The sequence below is a fragment of the Microcaecilia unicolor genome, chromosome 8 (genome assembly GCF_901765095.1).
Source record: "Microcaecilia unicolor chromosome 8, aMicUni1.1, whole genome shotgun sequence".
Lineage (NCBI taxonomy): Eukaryota > Metazoa > Chordata > Amphibia > Gymnophiona > Siphonopidae > Microcaecilia > Microcaecilia unicolor.
In genome coordinates, this window is record NC_044038.1 from 37788979 (window position 1) to 37804408 (window position 15430).

The 15430-nt window shown below is 42.3% G+C and overlaps 1 protein-coding gene across 1 annotated transcript in view; it reads left to right on the forward strand.

The window, feature by feature from the left end:
- LOC115476004 overlaps positions 1-15430 on the forward strand; it is a gene marked incomplete at its 5' end in the record, with an annotated part of 269698 nt that overhangs the window by 145113 nt on the left and 109155 nt on the right. Inside the window, 3 exon segments of the mRNA XM_030212099.1 lie at positions 296-513; positions 8233-8426; positions 12497-12799. Of these exon segments, the coding sequence (XP_030067959.1) occupies positions 296-513; positions 8233-8426; positions 12497-12799 (715 nt within the window).

The window sequence follows — 15430 nt, forward strand, 5'->3', positions numbered from 1 at the left end:
TAATTAATCTGTTTACCCTTAGGGTCACATATTCAATGGTTTTATTTATACACGTATCTTTGCTGAATATACACATAAGGATATATGGATAAGTTATCTGTACATCTTTTTGCAGTCACTGTCATGTTGACTATTGATCATTGGATTATTTTTTCCTTTGAAACACAGGTGGTTCTATGAGAAGCCATTGCAACTCAGGAGCATAACAGCTTATTGAAATTATACATGTCCAAATAAATGCTGTTCATACACATGCAAATGCTACATAAAGCTTTTCTTTCCTTTATATATCTAGGTGCGTGCCACTGCAAGGAGCTATGGTGAAAGCGGTATCAATGGCACACTGTACCTTTGTTCTGAAGGGAGGGATTTGGCAGTGTTAGAGGTTGATGCTAACAATGTAAACAGGAAGACAAGCAGAATGATTGGGCTCAGTGCTCGTATGCAGCAGACCATTCTGGCACAACCTGCAGTGGTCCATCTGCAGCTAACAGGAAGAGTCTTCCCCTCCAGGTAACCTAGAAAGGGAAAGGGAATGGGACTTATATACCACCTTTCTGTGGTTTTTCCAACTACATTCAAAGCGGTTTACATATTATATACAGGTACTTATTTGTACCTGGGACAATGGAGGGTTAAGTGACTTGCCCAGAGTCACAAGGAGCTGCAGTGGGAATTGAACCCAGTTCCCCAGGATCAGAGTCCGCTGCACTAACCACTAGGATACTCCTCCTGACGTCCTCCTGACATCCTCAACGTTCCTATGTGCAGGACGTCAGGACGACTCACACAGAAACAGAATCCTTCCAGATCAGCAACGCGCCAGAGACTGGCGCTGAAGAGAACTTTGGCTGATGGGGGTTGGGGACCCCGCTAGCACAGGTACCTGATGGCGGCGGTGGCAGCGGGAGGGGGGATCAAAGGGGGTGGTGGCAGGGGGGCCAGTGCCAAATCTGGGGGGCCCATGTCCCCGTGGCCCCAAGTAGATATGCCCTTCAGAATACCACCTTTAGTTATGTGGCCTCTTTGTTTTACAATTCACTTCCAACAGATGTTCATCAGGAAAGGTCATAGAAGAAATTCAAAGTAGGAAGACGTGGCTTTTTAATGAGACCCTTAACCTATCTTAAAATTTTGGGGGAAGCTAGGCCTTTAGTTCCTAGTAATTCAAAGACACTAGTCTTCCCTCAAGTGTCTCAGTTATATGTTGGCCTTCTAACTGTAGTGCAATGCATCCTTTTTCTTTTCCATTTTTCTTTCTGTTGAGAGTTAAACCTTAAATCTGTGAACTTCTCTGTTTACTTACTCTTGGCTTTTGTAAACCATTCTGATATTAACTTGAAGAGTAGTATCTCAATTCTGTTTATCAGTAAATAAATAAATAAATAAATAAAATGAACCCTTTCCAAGCAAGTTCCAGGGTTCTTGAGAAACCATGACTTGGTTACAAGTCCTACCCAACTTCTGTAGGTTCAGTTTATGGTAACCTAGAATCTTTAATGCTGTGCTTTGTAAGAACGCCATCTGGTTAAAGATAACGGGATCCGATCAGTGACTCCTTAAACCAGGTGTTTAGCTGACTTACGTGGTTAAGTTGGACGCTCATGAACTGAACATACATGAGAAGTGCCAGTGTTGGTGGCTGGAAAGCATACTGCTGACTTTCTCACGCCAGGGGAGGTTCAGGCTGCCAAGCTGTTCAGCTGGCGGGGCTTGGGTATGCCTACTAGGAAAGGTAAAAATTTGTAATGGGAGGGGGAGAAAGCAGAAAGGAATGGGTGCCCCCCCCCAGTCCACCTTGGGCTCCCAGAAATGGGCCGATGGCTATGCCTCTGCTGTTAAAAAAATTAACACAGGGGGCACTTACTGCCTCCTGTTTAAGAGGTACCAAGTGCTATTATCCAGTTGGTGAGCACTAATCCTAACGCAATAGCTGGATAACACAGTAACACCCGTTCGCCACCCATGGCACGTCCTCTCCAAAAATCTTTCTAAAAAGGATGTAATCTGTGGGTTACCGCATACAAATAGGCAAAATACTGCAAAATGCTTTAATGTGTTCTGTGGTAGTCTATTACTGTGTGGTAATTATACTTTAAGGACTAGATTCTATACAGTGAAACCTCGGTTTTCGTCGATAATCCGTCCGAAAACAATCGGCAAAATCCGAAACCGATGAAAACCGAGGCAATTAACGAGGACGGCCAAAATTGGGAGAAGCACGTCCCTCTTCCAATACAAATTGGGAGATGGACGTCCTTCTTTTTCGACGAAAACTGAGACAAATTTCTCATCGAAAAAATCAACGAAATCCGAAACCGACGAAAACCGACGCCAACGAAAACCGAGGTACTACTGTATATGGTGTCTGAAAAGTCGGCACCGAAAATATTTCCACCTAGGTGTATTCTGTAAACCGTGGTTTATAGAATACACCTAGCCAGTTTTTTTTCTTTTATTTATTACATTTACATTTTATTTCAAACAATTCTTGAATTGGAAAAGATGACTATAAGTCATTATAAATTCCTAAAGAAATTAGTTATTACAAACTTATTTATAATCTTGAACTATTGCTCATCTTTAGTCCACAATTTAGAGGCATTACACAATACTAAGAAAAACATAGAATAATCTTCATTCAAGGAAAAAGGCGGCAAAGTGAATAGCACCATGGTATGAATACTTATTACGGAGTAGAAGGTGTTACATTGCTTGGTTGTGGCATAGGTGATTGAGCTAACTTAGTTTCCAGAAAAGTATTTAACTGTTTAGAGTCAAAAAATACATATTTAATGGAATTTAACTTTTAGACACATTTGCAAGGAAAATTCAACCAAAATAAAGCGCCTAGTTGCAAAGCTTTCGGACGCAGCTTAAGAAACTCTTGTCTTTTCTTTTATGTAGTTTTAGAGACATCTGGATAAATTCTTATTTTACAGTCCAGGAAATTGTTTTCTCTATGAAGGAAATATTGTTTCAGTATCCAGTCTCTGTCAGGTTGTAATATAAAAGTTACTTTAAGCGTTGCTGTTGTCAATCCCACATTGTCGTCTTCAAGTATTTGAGTTAAATTCATATCTAATGTCTCTACAGGCACATCCACTCTTTCTCCATGTTCTAAATCTTTCTTTACGAAAGGCAGCATATAATAAATTTTTGATATAGGAAGATGTGACTGTTCAGGAATGTTTAAAACCTCCATTAGGTATTTTTTAAAAGTAAGAAGAGGTGAGATTGAAAGTTGCTTTGGAAAATTTATAAGCCTTAGAGTATTTGAACGTTGATAATTTTCCAAAATTTCAATCCTGTTTTGCAGGTAAAGATTTTCTTTAATCATGTTGACTTGGATTTGTTGATAGTTTTGTATTAACTTAGAATTACTTTCAATATCTTTACCCATGTTGGCTACCTTTTTATCCAATATAGGTATTTTTTCAGACATAGAGTTAAACTGTTGGTTTAAGGATTTAAACTTTTGTGAGAAAGAAGCCTCTAGACTGACCAAAGCTTCCCATATAGTGTCAAAAGTTATTATCGCAGGTTTATTAGGCAAAAAAGACTTACTTGGTAAGTCTACCTCTGGAGTGGAATCCATTGTTAGCTGTCTCTCCAATGCCAGATGATTTTCTCCCAAGGCATTCTCTCCCCCTTCACTCGCCATTGCAATCATGGGGATAGTTGGCGTCTCTGCTCTGTGGGCGGCACCCGCACCTGGAGGCCCCGTCAATTGTTGAATATCCGGGGTTTCCTGAACCATTCTCGAGGTTTCCACCGGCATAGGAGGGGCACTTTGCATTTCGGGACTGAAAGATGTCTCCGCTTCCAGCCAGGAGTGTGGCAGACCTCTCCCCAGACTCACCGGCAACAAAGAAGTTCCCAACAAAAGACCCGGTGTCAAGAAGCGATCCAGCATCCCCACCAAAGGCAAGTCAGGCGCCGCAGGGCTGGCGCGTTTGCCTCATCTTTTAGGCATGAGAATAGGAAACAGTATTACAATGAAGTGGAGAGTAAATCAGGAGCAGCTTCTCAAGCTGCTCACTCGGCCGCCATCTTGCCTCACACCTAGCCAGTTTATAGAATATGCCTAGGGGCCATGTATATGCCTAACTCTAGTCGTGTCCATTTATGCAAAGTAAAACTTGGTGTAAATACCAGTGCCTAAGTTAAGCGCGGAGCAGGTGTATTCTGCAACCATGTGCATAGATTTTTGGAACGCTCATGGCCCGCCCATTCTACATCCATGGCCACACCCCATTTTTTGGCAGCACACATTAGAATTTACACGGACCACTTTACAGAATATGCCTAGCAAGTTGTGCGCGTAAATTCTAATTAATGTCAATTAGTGTCAATAATTGCTTGTTAAGTGGCAATTATCAGCACTGATTGGCTTATTAAGTAATTAAATTGTGTTCGCAAATCCAGAATATGATCAGATTTGTGCGTGCAATTTTCATCGCGCTATATAGAATCCAGGGGTAAGGGCTTAATGCCCTTTAGTACAACGGCCCCTAAATGTTGTCATATGTATTGTATAATATGTACATAAACAAGAGTTCACCTCTTACTATAGTCTTTGCCTAGTTTTCTGACTTTTTAAGTGGATGTACTGTAGACTTTCCTAGGTACTTAAAGTGTTGCCGTGATATTGTCATCACCATTGAGTGCTGTCTTTGATACAAAGGTTGTCAGCTATCCTGCATATTCCACCATGGAATGATGTGTGCAGACACATTACTTGGTTTCTTAACTTATGTAGTAATAGTATCTTCTTATTTCCCTTGAGATTGCTTTTCTCTTCATTTCCTGGAACTGAGCTGGTTTTCAGAATGTACTTTGGAGTAATTATCCTAAGGGAAGAGTTGATGTTATTCCTGCAAGACAAATTCAATTTCATTTTACTAAAAGAATTCCAAATCTCCCGGGGCTTCTTTGAAACTACTTAATATATTTACTTTCCTTTTCTTTCATCAGCTCCGGGTTTGTAGTGAAAAATCCTGAGGAACCTTGACAAACAATGTGCATGGCAATCCTCAAAGGATAGAGCAGTCATTAAAAACATGCCAGCAAAACTGTAAGCTAATTAAGAGTACCTTCTCTATGGAGATCCTTTTAATGTACTCATTCATTAGTGTGGCTGCTCTTAGATGTGTAATGTACCTGTGTGCTTATGTGAGAGTGTGTGGTTATGTATGTGACTGAGAGATGGGGTTTGGACATGTGTATTCTGGGTAGGAGAGGAGGAGGGGAGAAAATATGGTTGTCCATGTGTGTAAGAATGAAAAGGAGGTTGTGTTTATATGTATGTGAGCGAGAGAAGATGACAGTGTGTTTGAGATAGAGAAAATATTGCTATATGTGTACATGCAAGACACAATAGGCCCGATATTCAGACCACAGGAGGTATCAGGGCTGGCTCTTGCGGTTGATGCTAAGCCTGGATAAGAACACAAGGGTAGCCATACTGGGTCAGACAAATGGTCCATCTAGGCCAGTATCCTGTTTTCCAAACAGTGGCCAAGCCAGGTCACAAGTACCTGGCAGAAACCCAAATCGTGGCCGGGCCATTTCTGGTGACCGGCACTGAATATCCATGTGTATTATGGCCAGTTTAAATTTAACTGGCCAAGCCGATATTCAGCACTGGCCAGTTAAGTTTAAACCGGCCAAAGATATGCCTGCTATTTTGGCAGCCAAATTTGGCCGCCAAACTCATCCAGCGATACACTGAATGTTGGTGGATAGCCGGTTATATCGTGTGGTATAACCAGCTGTCCGCTAAGTGCTAACTGGCAATATTCAGCGGGAGATAACCAGCTGCCTCCCGCTGAATATTGCCAGATAGTAGGTTAAGTGTTATTTAACTGTCCATGAGCCATTCCTGGCCAGTTAAACGGTTTTAAATATTGGACAGAATGTAGTTTATGGGTGTGTGACCACTAAAGAGAATGTGAGATGAGAGAGAATGTGATTAAGAATGAGGGAAACTTTGAGTAAGAGAGGGGGCTGAGTATGTCTCTCTTTAAGTGAAGTTGCCTGTACCTCATCACATGACCCTCACTGCTTCCTGCTGCCCCCTATGCCAATACCAGTGCTGGCATCCCAAGTCCTTCCAGCGCTGGAGCCTAACACTCAGGGCTGTCACCTCCCCCTAAAATATTTAACCAGAACAAAAGCTACAGTGAGAGGGAAAGGCACTGAGGGGAATGAAGACTTCATTGCCCTCAGTGCCTTTCCCTCTCACTGTAGCCCTATATTGTATAGATAATGCTATAAGTCACTCTGTAATGCGTATATATATATTGATTTATTTACTAAGATTTATTTACTGCCAGCCTCAAATGTCATACCCAGCTCCATCACAGCACTATGCAGGTCCCTGGAACAGTTTTTAGTGGGTACTGCAGTGCACGTCAGCCAGGCGGACCCAGGCCCATCCCCCCATACCTGTTACAATTGTGGTGGTAAATGGGAGCCTCCAAAACCCACCACAAACCCACTGTACCCACATCTAGATGCCCCCCATTACCCTTTAAGGGCTATGGTAGTGTTGTACAGTTGTGGGTAGTGGGTTTGGGGGGGCTCAGCACACAAGGTAAGGGAGCTATGCACCTGGGATCAATTTGTGAAGTCCACTGCAGTGCCCCCTAGGATGCCCAGTTGGTGTCCTGGCATGTGAGGGGGACCACTGCATTATAAATGCTGGCTCCTCCCTTGACCAAAGGGCTTAGATTTGGCCGGGTTTGAGATGATCGCCATTAGTTTCCATTATCGGCAAAAACCAATGGCGGCCATCTCTAATGTCGGCCCAGATGTTGAGATTTGGCCGGCCCCGACTGTATTATCGAAACGAAAGATGGCCGGCCATCTTGTTTCGATCATGCAGTCGGGTATGCCGCTTTACGGGGCCGGCCTTAGAGATGGCCGCCCATATAGATGGCCGGCCCCGTTCGATTATGCCCCTCTTTGTGTCTTAGTGTTAACAGCATAATGCGAGAATAGCCACTCTCTGCCCCTGACACGCCCTCTAAAAAAAAAAAAAGAAACACTTGGTATTATAGACAAAGAAATATCACCGTTTCTAAAAGCTTTTTACCTTCTGTATTGGCGGAAGGGACAAAGGTCAACAACTAGAAGTATCTCCTGAAAGCTTGAATTTGACTGCTTTCCTTGAAACATCACGAGAGGAAATTTAGAAACATGCTACTTTGCTTGCAACCTTTGCATTTGAGTCTGATCGAACTGTATTATGAGGCTTTACGTTTAGACATCAGCAAGTACAATTTTTGGGTCAAAAAACTTGGATATTTCCTGATGTCTCTAAGACTCAGGAGAAATAAAGAGCTTTTCTATTATTATGTCAACAAGTGCTTTTCATGGGGGGGGGGGGGGGGGGGGACAGTTCTTCCTGCAAATTCCTGTGAGATGTATTGTAAAAATTGAAGGTCAAACCTTTACTTTTTGGGAACCAATACAGTTAAGAACTTTTCTGGATTTAAGAAAAAAATTGACTGGTCAGGGACTGGCTAATCTGATTTTCCATATCTTTTTTTTTTCTCTTTTTAGTTTTGATTAATCCTTGGTTGTAACTGTTCTCTTTTCCTTCATTCTTATAGAGTTCCTTTCCTACTTTGCTTGATTATTGATTTTATTATTGTGAACCGCTTTGACGTCACCTATGTAAAGGCAGTATATCAAGTACAAAATAAACATAAACATACATTTTGACTCAGTTATAGCCAATTATTTTTCCTTCTTCATATTTTTGGTATCTTCTCCCACTTTCTGGGATCTCCTCACATTATCGGGGACTTGTATGGGGTTTACGTTTATTATATTTAGTTCTGAATTGACTTTGTTTCTTTTCATTCTGTATTACTATTGTAATATGTCCCTAATTTCTGGACAAATGTTCGTTCTTTGTTCTAAAATTTGTAAAAGGTAATAATAATAATATTAAAGAAAAGTGTTAGAATATTGTTACTTCTGGAAACTAAAAACAGTTTCCACCCAGTGAGGAGAAGTGAATTGCAGTATGTAAGAATTAACCTAATGACGAAACTTGGTGCCTTGACAAAGCAAAGGGACAGGTTTAAAGGAGAGCTGAGATGTTAATAAAATAACCTGAAATCTAGCTAATGAATGTGATGTATTGATCTTCATTTCTACACACTGGAAGACAGATCTATTCACTGTGTCTGGTTTTCAATCCTGTGTTTTTACTAATAGAATCTCCATATCTTCTGAGGTGAGGCTTAATCACAACACTTTTCTGCTGGCCTTCACTGGATCCAAAGGGCAGAGAGTGGGAATGGTTCTATCCTTTGATGGAAAAGTGCAGCACAACATCGAAGACCTGAAAGTTGTGCCCCAATTCCTAGCACTGGAAGGTTTTCTTAAGCAGAAGAATCACATACATGAAGGTATATGCCTGTCTTGAATCAGCTGCAATGGTCTGGTGATCAAGATTTCAACCCATTCTCATATCACACAAATGTTGACATATTGTGAATGATCTAATCAAGTTATAGAACACGTAGTGTGGAATATTCCTTAATATGTTATGCCCTGAGCACTCTAATTTTGTTAATGAATTTACCTCTACAGTACACAAGTGAGTGGGGTGTAGTAGATGTGAAACCAAGGAGTCTTTTTCCAGTTAAGGATTTTTGTTGTGGATATTGAGAGCCAAGGAGTGAAAACACACCACTTGGGTAGCTTTTACCTGTGGGGTTCCCCATGATAATCAATGCAAAGTTGTGCAGGTATTTGTGAATTAATTCTTTAAGGAAAAATTACATATGTAGGTTTGATTATTCCAAACTATGGAGGGAATTCTATAAATAGTGCTCAAAAATTGGTGCCAAGCACTTTATAGAATAGCACTTAGAACTGATTCTCATGTCTAAAGTTGAGTACCGGAATTTACACCAGCTGAAATCATGGCATTTCAGCACTTAAATGGCCCTATTCTATAATGCCCCTCCTCTGGCCACACCCCTTTTTGAGTGCATGCTAGAGGATTTAGGTGCAGGGTATTATAGAATAGCATGCAAATTCCAATTCATGCCAATTAAGCACAATTATTGATTGTTAAGGCTCATTAATTCATACTTGATATTGACCAATTGAGTTACATGAGCATCTTGACACTGCATCAAAATTTCAGCCCCAATATTTTGGTACTGTATATAGAATTCAGAGGTATGCATATACATCTTCCCCACCCATAGGAGCCAACTTTTCAAAATTATTGGGGGTGCTAAGCCCAGTGGAAATAACCCTTCCTTGGACACATACAAGGAATTTTCTCAATATTGGGGGTGCTGAAGCACCCACAGAGTCGGCTCCTATTGTTACAAGAAATGATTTATTTTGGGGAAAATAGCTCGAGAGCACTTGCTACTGTTTATAATTTAAGAGCAGATGCTGTATTTATAAGTTTTAGGATATTAATTTCTCCACCAATCACCAAAGGTGATAATTGCAATAAATTAAATAGATTAAGTATATATAAAAGATACCATATACTCAGAACACAAAGAGACCATATTTTTAGCTTCAAAAAGATTGATTTAATATACAGTTGCACACGAGAGGTAGGTTTTAAGAGATCTTTACAGGTAATCTGTGCATAAAATAGAACAAAGTAGCAGGTAGGTTAACTTACAAGTCCTTGTTACAAGCATGCTGTGGTCCAGCTGATTGATGAGCACATGTTGAGGAGCAAGGCATCAGGGCTTCTGCAGTGAGTGGATCTGAGTTGCTTGCAGTTGAAGAGAATCTGAGTTGCTTGCAGTTGATGAGAATTCGACTTTTGGGAAACAGCTTGTCCTTTTATACCTTGCAAGCTGCAGGAGGATATGCCATGTGGATCTTTGCTGGCTTCCTGGTTTTTTGCACACGACCCCTGAGTCCTGGTCTCATGTTTGCACACGACCCCTGAGCCTTGGTCTCATGTCTTATGACATCATGAGACTTGCTGTCTGGATTTTGCTGGCAAATGGTCTTTTGATGTCCTGCTCAGTCTCTGGGGCAGATGCACATTACAAGTCCTTCCTTTCTGCACATGTCTGAAAGCTGATGGGAGGGGCAGGTATACCTTTGACAAGCAAATGTCCTGTTTATGGTCTTCCTCTGAGTTCTTTGTTTTCAATGGGGTATTCAGGTGCCCACCTTAGTCATGCCTTTGTTAGGTGGGAGGGCAGAGGAAGCTCTTTTGTGTTTGTTAAGTGTTTGTAATTAACTATCCCTGCTCTCAGAAGTTCCCAGAAAAAGGGATGGGGAGAGAGGGGCTTCAAATGAAACTATTTTCTCTGCTGCAGTGTAAAAGCTACACAAATATATTGGTGTATATATAATCCAGCAAAATATAATAAACTGATACCATTACACTATGTCCCCACCCCCTCCCCTCTTTCCTTCCCAGCCCTTTGGTAAAGGTTTCCTCATTCTGGCCTGCAAGCCACATGATTAAGAAGCATTTCTATGAGGAGCCAGTGCATTGTGATATATTTGATGCTTGTCTAGAAATAATATGCTCACCCACTAACTACTTTTCCTTCTCTAAAATAGCTGTCTAACTCTTTCTCCTTTCAACAGGAAATACTAAAGTTGAACCTTTTTCTTTAAAACAAAATAGCTAATTTTTTGTTTTCTATAAAAACAGAACTTTCTCTTCCAACTCATTCTCCTTTTAGCTACCACAAAATTAACTTTCCCCTATAAAAACAAATCCCTAGGAAATTTGATCTTTGATAACAATGCCTTTGTTTCACTCCCATAGTCAAACTAGAGAGTCCCTTTTATCTTTAGGGTGAGTGGTTCCCTAATCCTCTTTTCTGGTTAGTGGTAAAAGGGCTCTTACTTTCCTAGTTCACCTCTATTTCTTTTCCCTATGAGAAGGAAGGAAAACAGCCATGCCCTTCATTAAAGATTGGAGGAAAATCATATGCAAATTATTCAACATAGTAGATGACGGCAGAAAAAGACCTGCACGGTCCATCTAGTCTGCCCACGATAAACTCATATGTGTATACCTTACCTTGATTTGTACCTGTCTTTTTCAGGGCACAGACCGTATAAGTCTGTCCAGCAGTATTTCCCGCCTCCCAACCACCAGTCCCGCCTCCCATCACCGGCTCTGGCACAGACCTCGTATAAGTCTGCCCTCCCCTATCCTAGCCTCTCAACCACCAACCCCTCTTCCCCCCGCCACCCAATTTCAGCTAAGCTTCTGTGGATCCATTCCTTAGAAGCTTAGCTGAAATTGGGTGGCGGGGGGAAGAGGGGTTGGTGGTTGAGAGGCTAGGATAGGGGAGGGCAGATTATTCAAATTATTCAAGTTCCTGTATTCTCTTCTCTTCTCCCCCACCAAGATCAGTTTAACTTCCCACACCTGTTTCCTGGCAGGTTTTTAAGTAGAGTCATTCAACAGTTTGGTAGAAACAAAAAAAGAAAACTCTTCTTGTGTTTTCCCCAATGTATTTACTACAGTTCAAAGTAACATAGTAGATGACGGCAGAAAAAGACCTGCATGGTCCATCCAGTCTGCCCAACAAGATAAACTCATATGTGTATACCTTACCTTGATTTGTACCTGCCTTTTTCAGGGCACAGACCGTACAAGTCTGCCCAGCAGTATTTCCTGCCTCCCAACCACCAGTCCCGCCTCCCATCACCGGCTCTGGCAGAGACCGTATAAGTCTGCTCTCCACTATCCTCGCCTCCCAACCACCAACCTCTCTTCCCCCACCTGCTCCGCCACCCAATTTCGGCTAAGCTTCTGAGGATCCATTCCTACTGCACAGGATTCCTTTATGCATATCCCACGCGTGTTTGAATTCCGTTACCGTTTTCATCTCCACCACCTCCCGCGGGAGGGCATTCCAAGCATCCACCACCCTCTCTGTGAAGAAATACTTCCTGACATCTTTCCTGAGTCTGCCCCCCTTCAATCTCATTTCATGTCCTCTCGTTCTACCGCCTTCCCATCTCCGGAAAAGATTTTTTTGCGGATTAATACCTTTCAAGTATTTGAACGTCTGTATCATATCACCCCTGTTCCTCCTTTCCTCCAGGGTATACATGTTCAGGTCAGCAAGTCTCTGCTCATACGTCTTGGAACGCAAATCCCATACCATTCTCGTAGCTTTTCTTTGCACCGCTTCCATGTTTTTTAACATCCTTCGCAAGTCTTTCAACAAAAAACAAACCCATTAGATAGCAAGCCTTCTCAGTATTTTCTTAATTTTGACAAAATTATTCACAGGAAAAGGAGTTTGAGCCTTCTGGCCTAGTAAGCCTAGGGCTCAAACACTGGCAGACTCAAAACCCTCCACACCCCATCCAGTAGGTTTATGCTGCATTGGGACCCACCCCACTCTGCCAGCAAACAAAAACTTTGTTATGTTATGTTAACACTTAACATTTCTCACCATTTTCTCCATTAAGTGGTTCTGTTAGAGTAAGTGCTATTTCTGTCATATTACAGGAAACATCACATTTCTAATTAATCAAGCACTGTATGGGCTTCATCTCAGGGACAGAAATGTCTTTGGAAACACCAGTTTGCACAATATCACATTTACCTTGACTCAAAATGGCAGTCAGGAAATTCCAATGAAGGCTGAGTTGAAAGGGCACCTTGAGTTGGCAGACGCATTGAGAAAAGGTCATGGCTGTTTCGAGGTGGATGAACACGCTTTTTGTGTGGAACTCTCAAGTATTTCCAGCCTGGAAAACCAGGGAATCACTGGGACTTTGTCACATAACATTGGCTCTTTAAAATACGCAGGTATGGTTTGAATTTTAGAAAATGCAGTTTTTAGTATATAGTCACCTCCTCAAATTATGTTCTTTCATGGCTTAATCTTTTCTTTCATCTTCTATATTCCATTCAACATTAATTTACAGTCAAATGTACTCGGCCTGCAGTCTCAGCACTTGGGATTTCACGATAAGAGGTGTCATTAACGTTCTCCTGAGACCATCAGCCCACAAAAAGAAATGAGCTGGTGCTCCTGAAAAACAACTTAAAGTGGGGGGGGGGGGGGGTTGCCAAAGTAATAATAATTGCCCCTCCCATCTGCCAATCCCTTGAAAATGAAGATCCCTTACAACCCCACCTTTATTCTTTTTCATTAAAAAATAATAATAATCAGGGTGGCATCAGCCTTTCCCTTCCCCAGATCGTCCCAGGTGTCTAGTAGAATTGCCCCTGCCCAGGCTGGCTTCAGTCTCAAAATGGCTGCGACATCCAACAGCAATCTTGCAAGACTGTCACTGGACGTTGCTGCAGCCAGTATGAGCAGGAGTGACTGGGGGTTCTGCCCTAATTAGCCACTAGACTGCCAGGGTGGCATGATAGGCCCTGGGGAAGAGGGGCCTATGGGTGGGCCTCGGAGGAGGGCTTATGTTTGAGGGGGGGGGGAGAAAGGAAGTGGGAGCTTCTTTGGTTTGGTGGGGGGGGGGAGGGAGAGGAAGAGACCATGGGGCATAGCACAAAAAGTTTCAATTTTAGACAAAAATGCACTGGTATTGATTCAAATGAAAGTGAAGACCGAACATTGTCCACCAAAAACTGATATTTAAGTACCCAACCAAAAGTAGCAGACACCAACATACTAACACCCCTGTTTACTAAGTTACCCTAGCCGCTGCCACATGGCAATGCCGACACAGCCCATTCAGTGTGAATGGGCAGTGTCGGCATTAGCACACGGCAGCTGCTAGCGAGGCTTAGCAAACAGGAGGGTAAATGAAACGCTTTAAGAAAAAACTTTAGAAGGGAGGAAAAGGCCTCAGAACTCTGTGGTACGTAATACTTCATACAGCACCCTACAGACAATCTTTCTATCATTGGCCAGAAAAACCTCTGTTCTTTAATTTTCAATCTGCTTTCCATCACCTTTAATCTATGTCCTTATTTGATATCATAAAAACTGCACCCCCTGCACCAAAAAATACATTTTATTTTGTAGTGCATGGGTAACGCATGCACCTGGCAAAATTACCGTGGGACAACTCACTGTGCCCCATGGTATGCCATTTTTTTTGCTACAGTAAGCACATGCTAGTTCTTACTGCAGCTTTGTAAAAGGGCCCCATGGCTTTTTAGGAAACATCTTTTCCTGAAGTTGAGGTTTATTTTTAAATTATTATTTTGATATTGTAATTATTTACTGCAATTTCCTCTGGACAATTCTGACGATGATTTGTCAGTTTTTCTGAGCTAATTTTATTTTATTTTTGTTACATTTGTACCCCGCGCTTTCCCACTCATGGCAGGCTCAATGCGGCTTACATGGGGCAATGGAGGGTTAAGTGACTTGCCCAGAGTCAGAAGGAGCTGCCTGTGCCTGAAGTGGGAATCGAACTCAGTTCCTCAGTTCCCCAGGACCAAAGTCCACCACCCTAACCACTAGGCCACTCCTCCACTGTTCCTACTATTTGAGATTCTACATGGAATGTTGCTATTCCAACATTCCATGTAGAAGTTAGAAGTCGGCCCTTTCAGATCACCAATGTGACCGCGCAGGCTTCTGCTTCTGTGAGTCTGACGTCCTGCACGTACGTCCTGCAGGACGTCAGACTCACAGAAACAGAAGCCTGCGCAGCCTTCTACATGGAATGTTGCTAGTGGAATAGCAACATTCCATGTAGAATCTCCAATAGTAGCAACATTCCATGTAGAATCTCCAATAGTATCTATTTTATTTTTGTTACATTTGTACCCTGCGCTTTCCCGCTCATGGCAGGCTCAATGCGGCTTACCTGGGACAATGGAGGGTTAAGTGACTTGCCCAGAGTCACAAGGAGTTGCCTGTGCTTGAAGTGGGAATTGAACTCAGTTCCTCAGTTCCCCAGGACCAGAGTCCACCACCCTAACCACTAGGCCACTCCTCCACTGTTCCTACTATTTGAGATTCTACATGGAATGTTGCTATTCCAACATTCCATGTAGAAGTTAGAAGTCGGCCCTTTCAGATCACCAATGTGACCGCGCAGGCTTCTGCTTCTGTGAGTCTGACGTCCTGCACGTACGTCCTGCAGGACGTCAGACTCACAGAAACAGAAGCCTGCGCAGCCTTCTACATGGAATGTTGCTAGTGGAATAGCAACATTCCATGTAGAATCTCCAATAGTAGCAACATTCCATGTAGAATCTCCAATAGTATCTATTTTATTTTTGTTACATTTGTACCCTGCGCTTTCCCGCTCATGGCAGGCTCAATGCGGCTTACCTGGGACAATGGAGGGTTAAGTGACTTGCCCAGAGTCACAAGGAGTTGCCTGTGCTTGAAGTGGGAATTGAACTCAGTTCCTCAGTTCCCCAGGACCAGAGTCCACCACCCTAACCACTAGGTGTAAGCTAAATTTACTGTAAAATAAATGATCTGTGGTTAAAGAGCTGTGAAAATCTGGT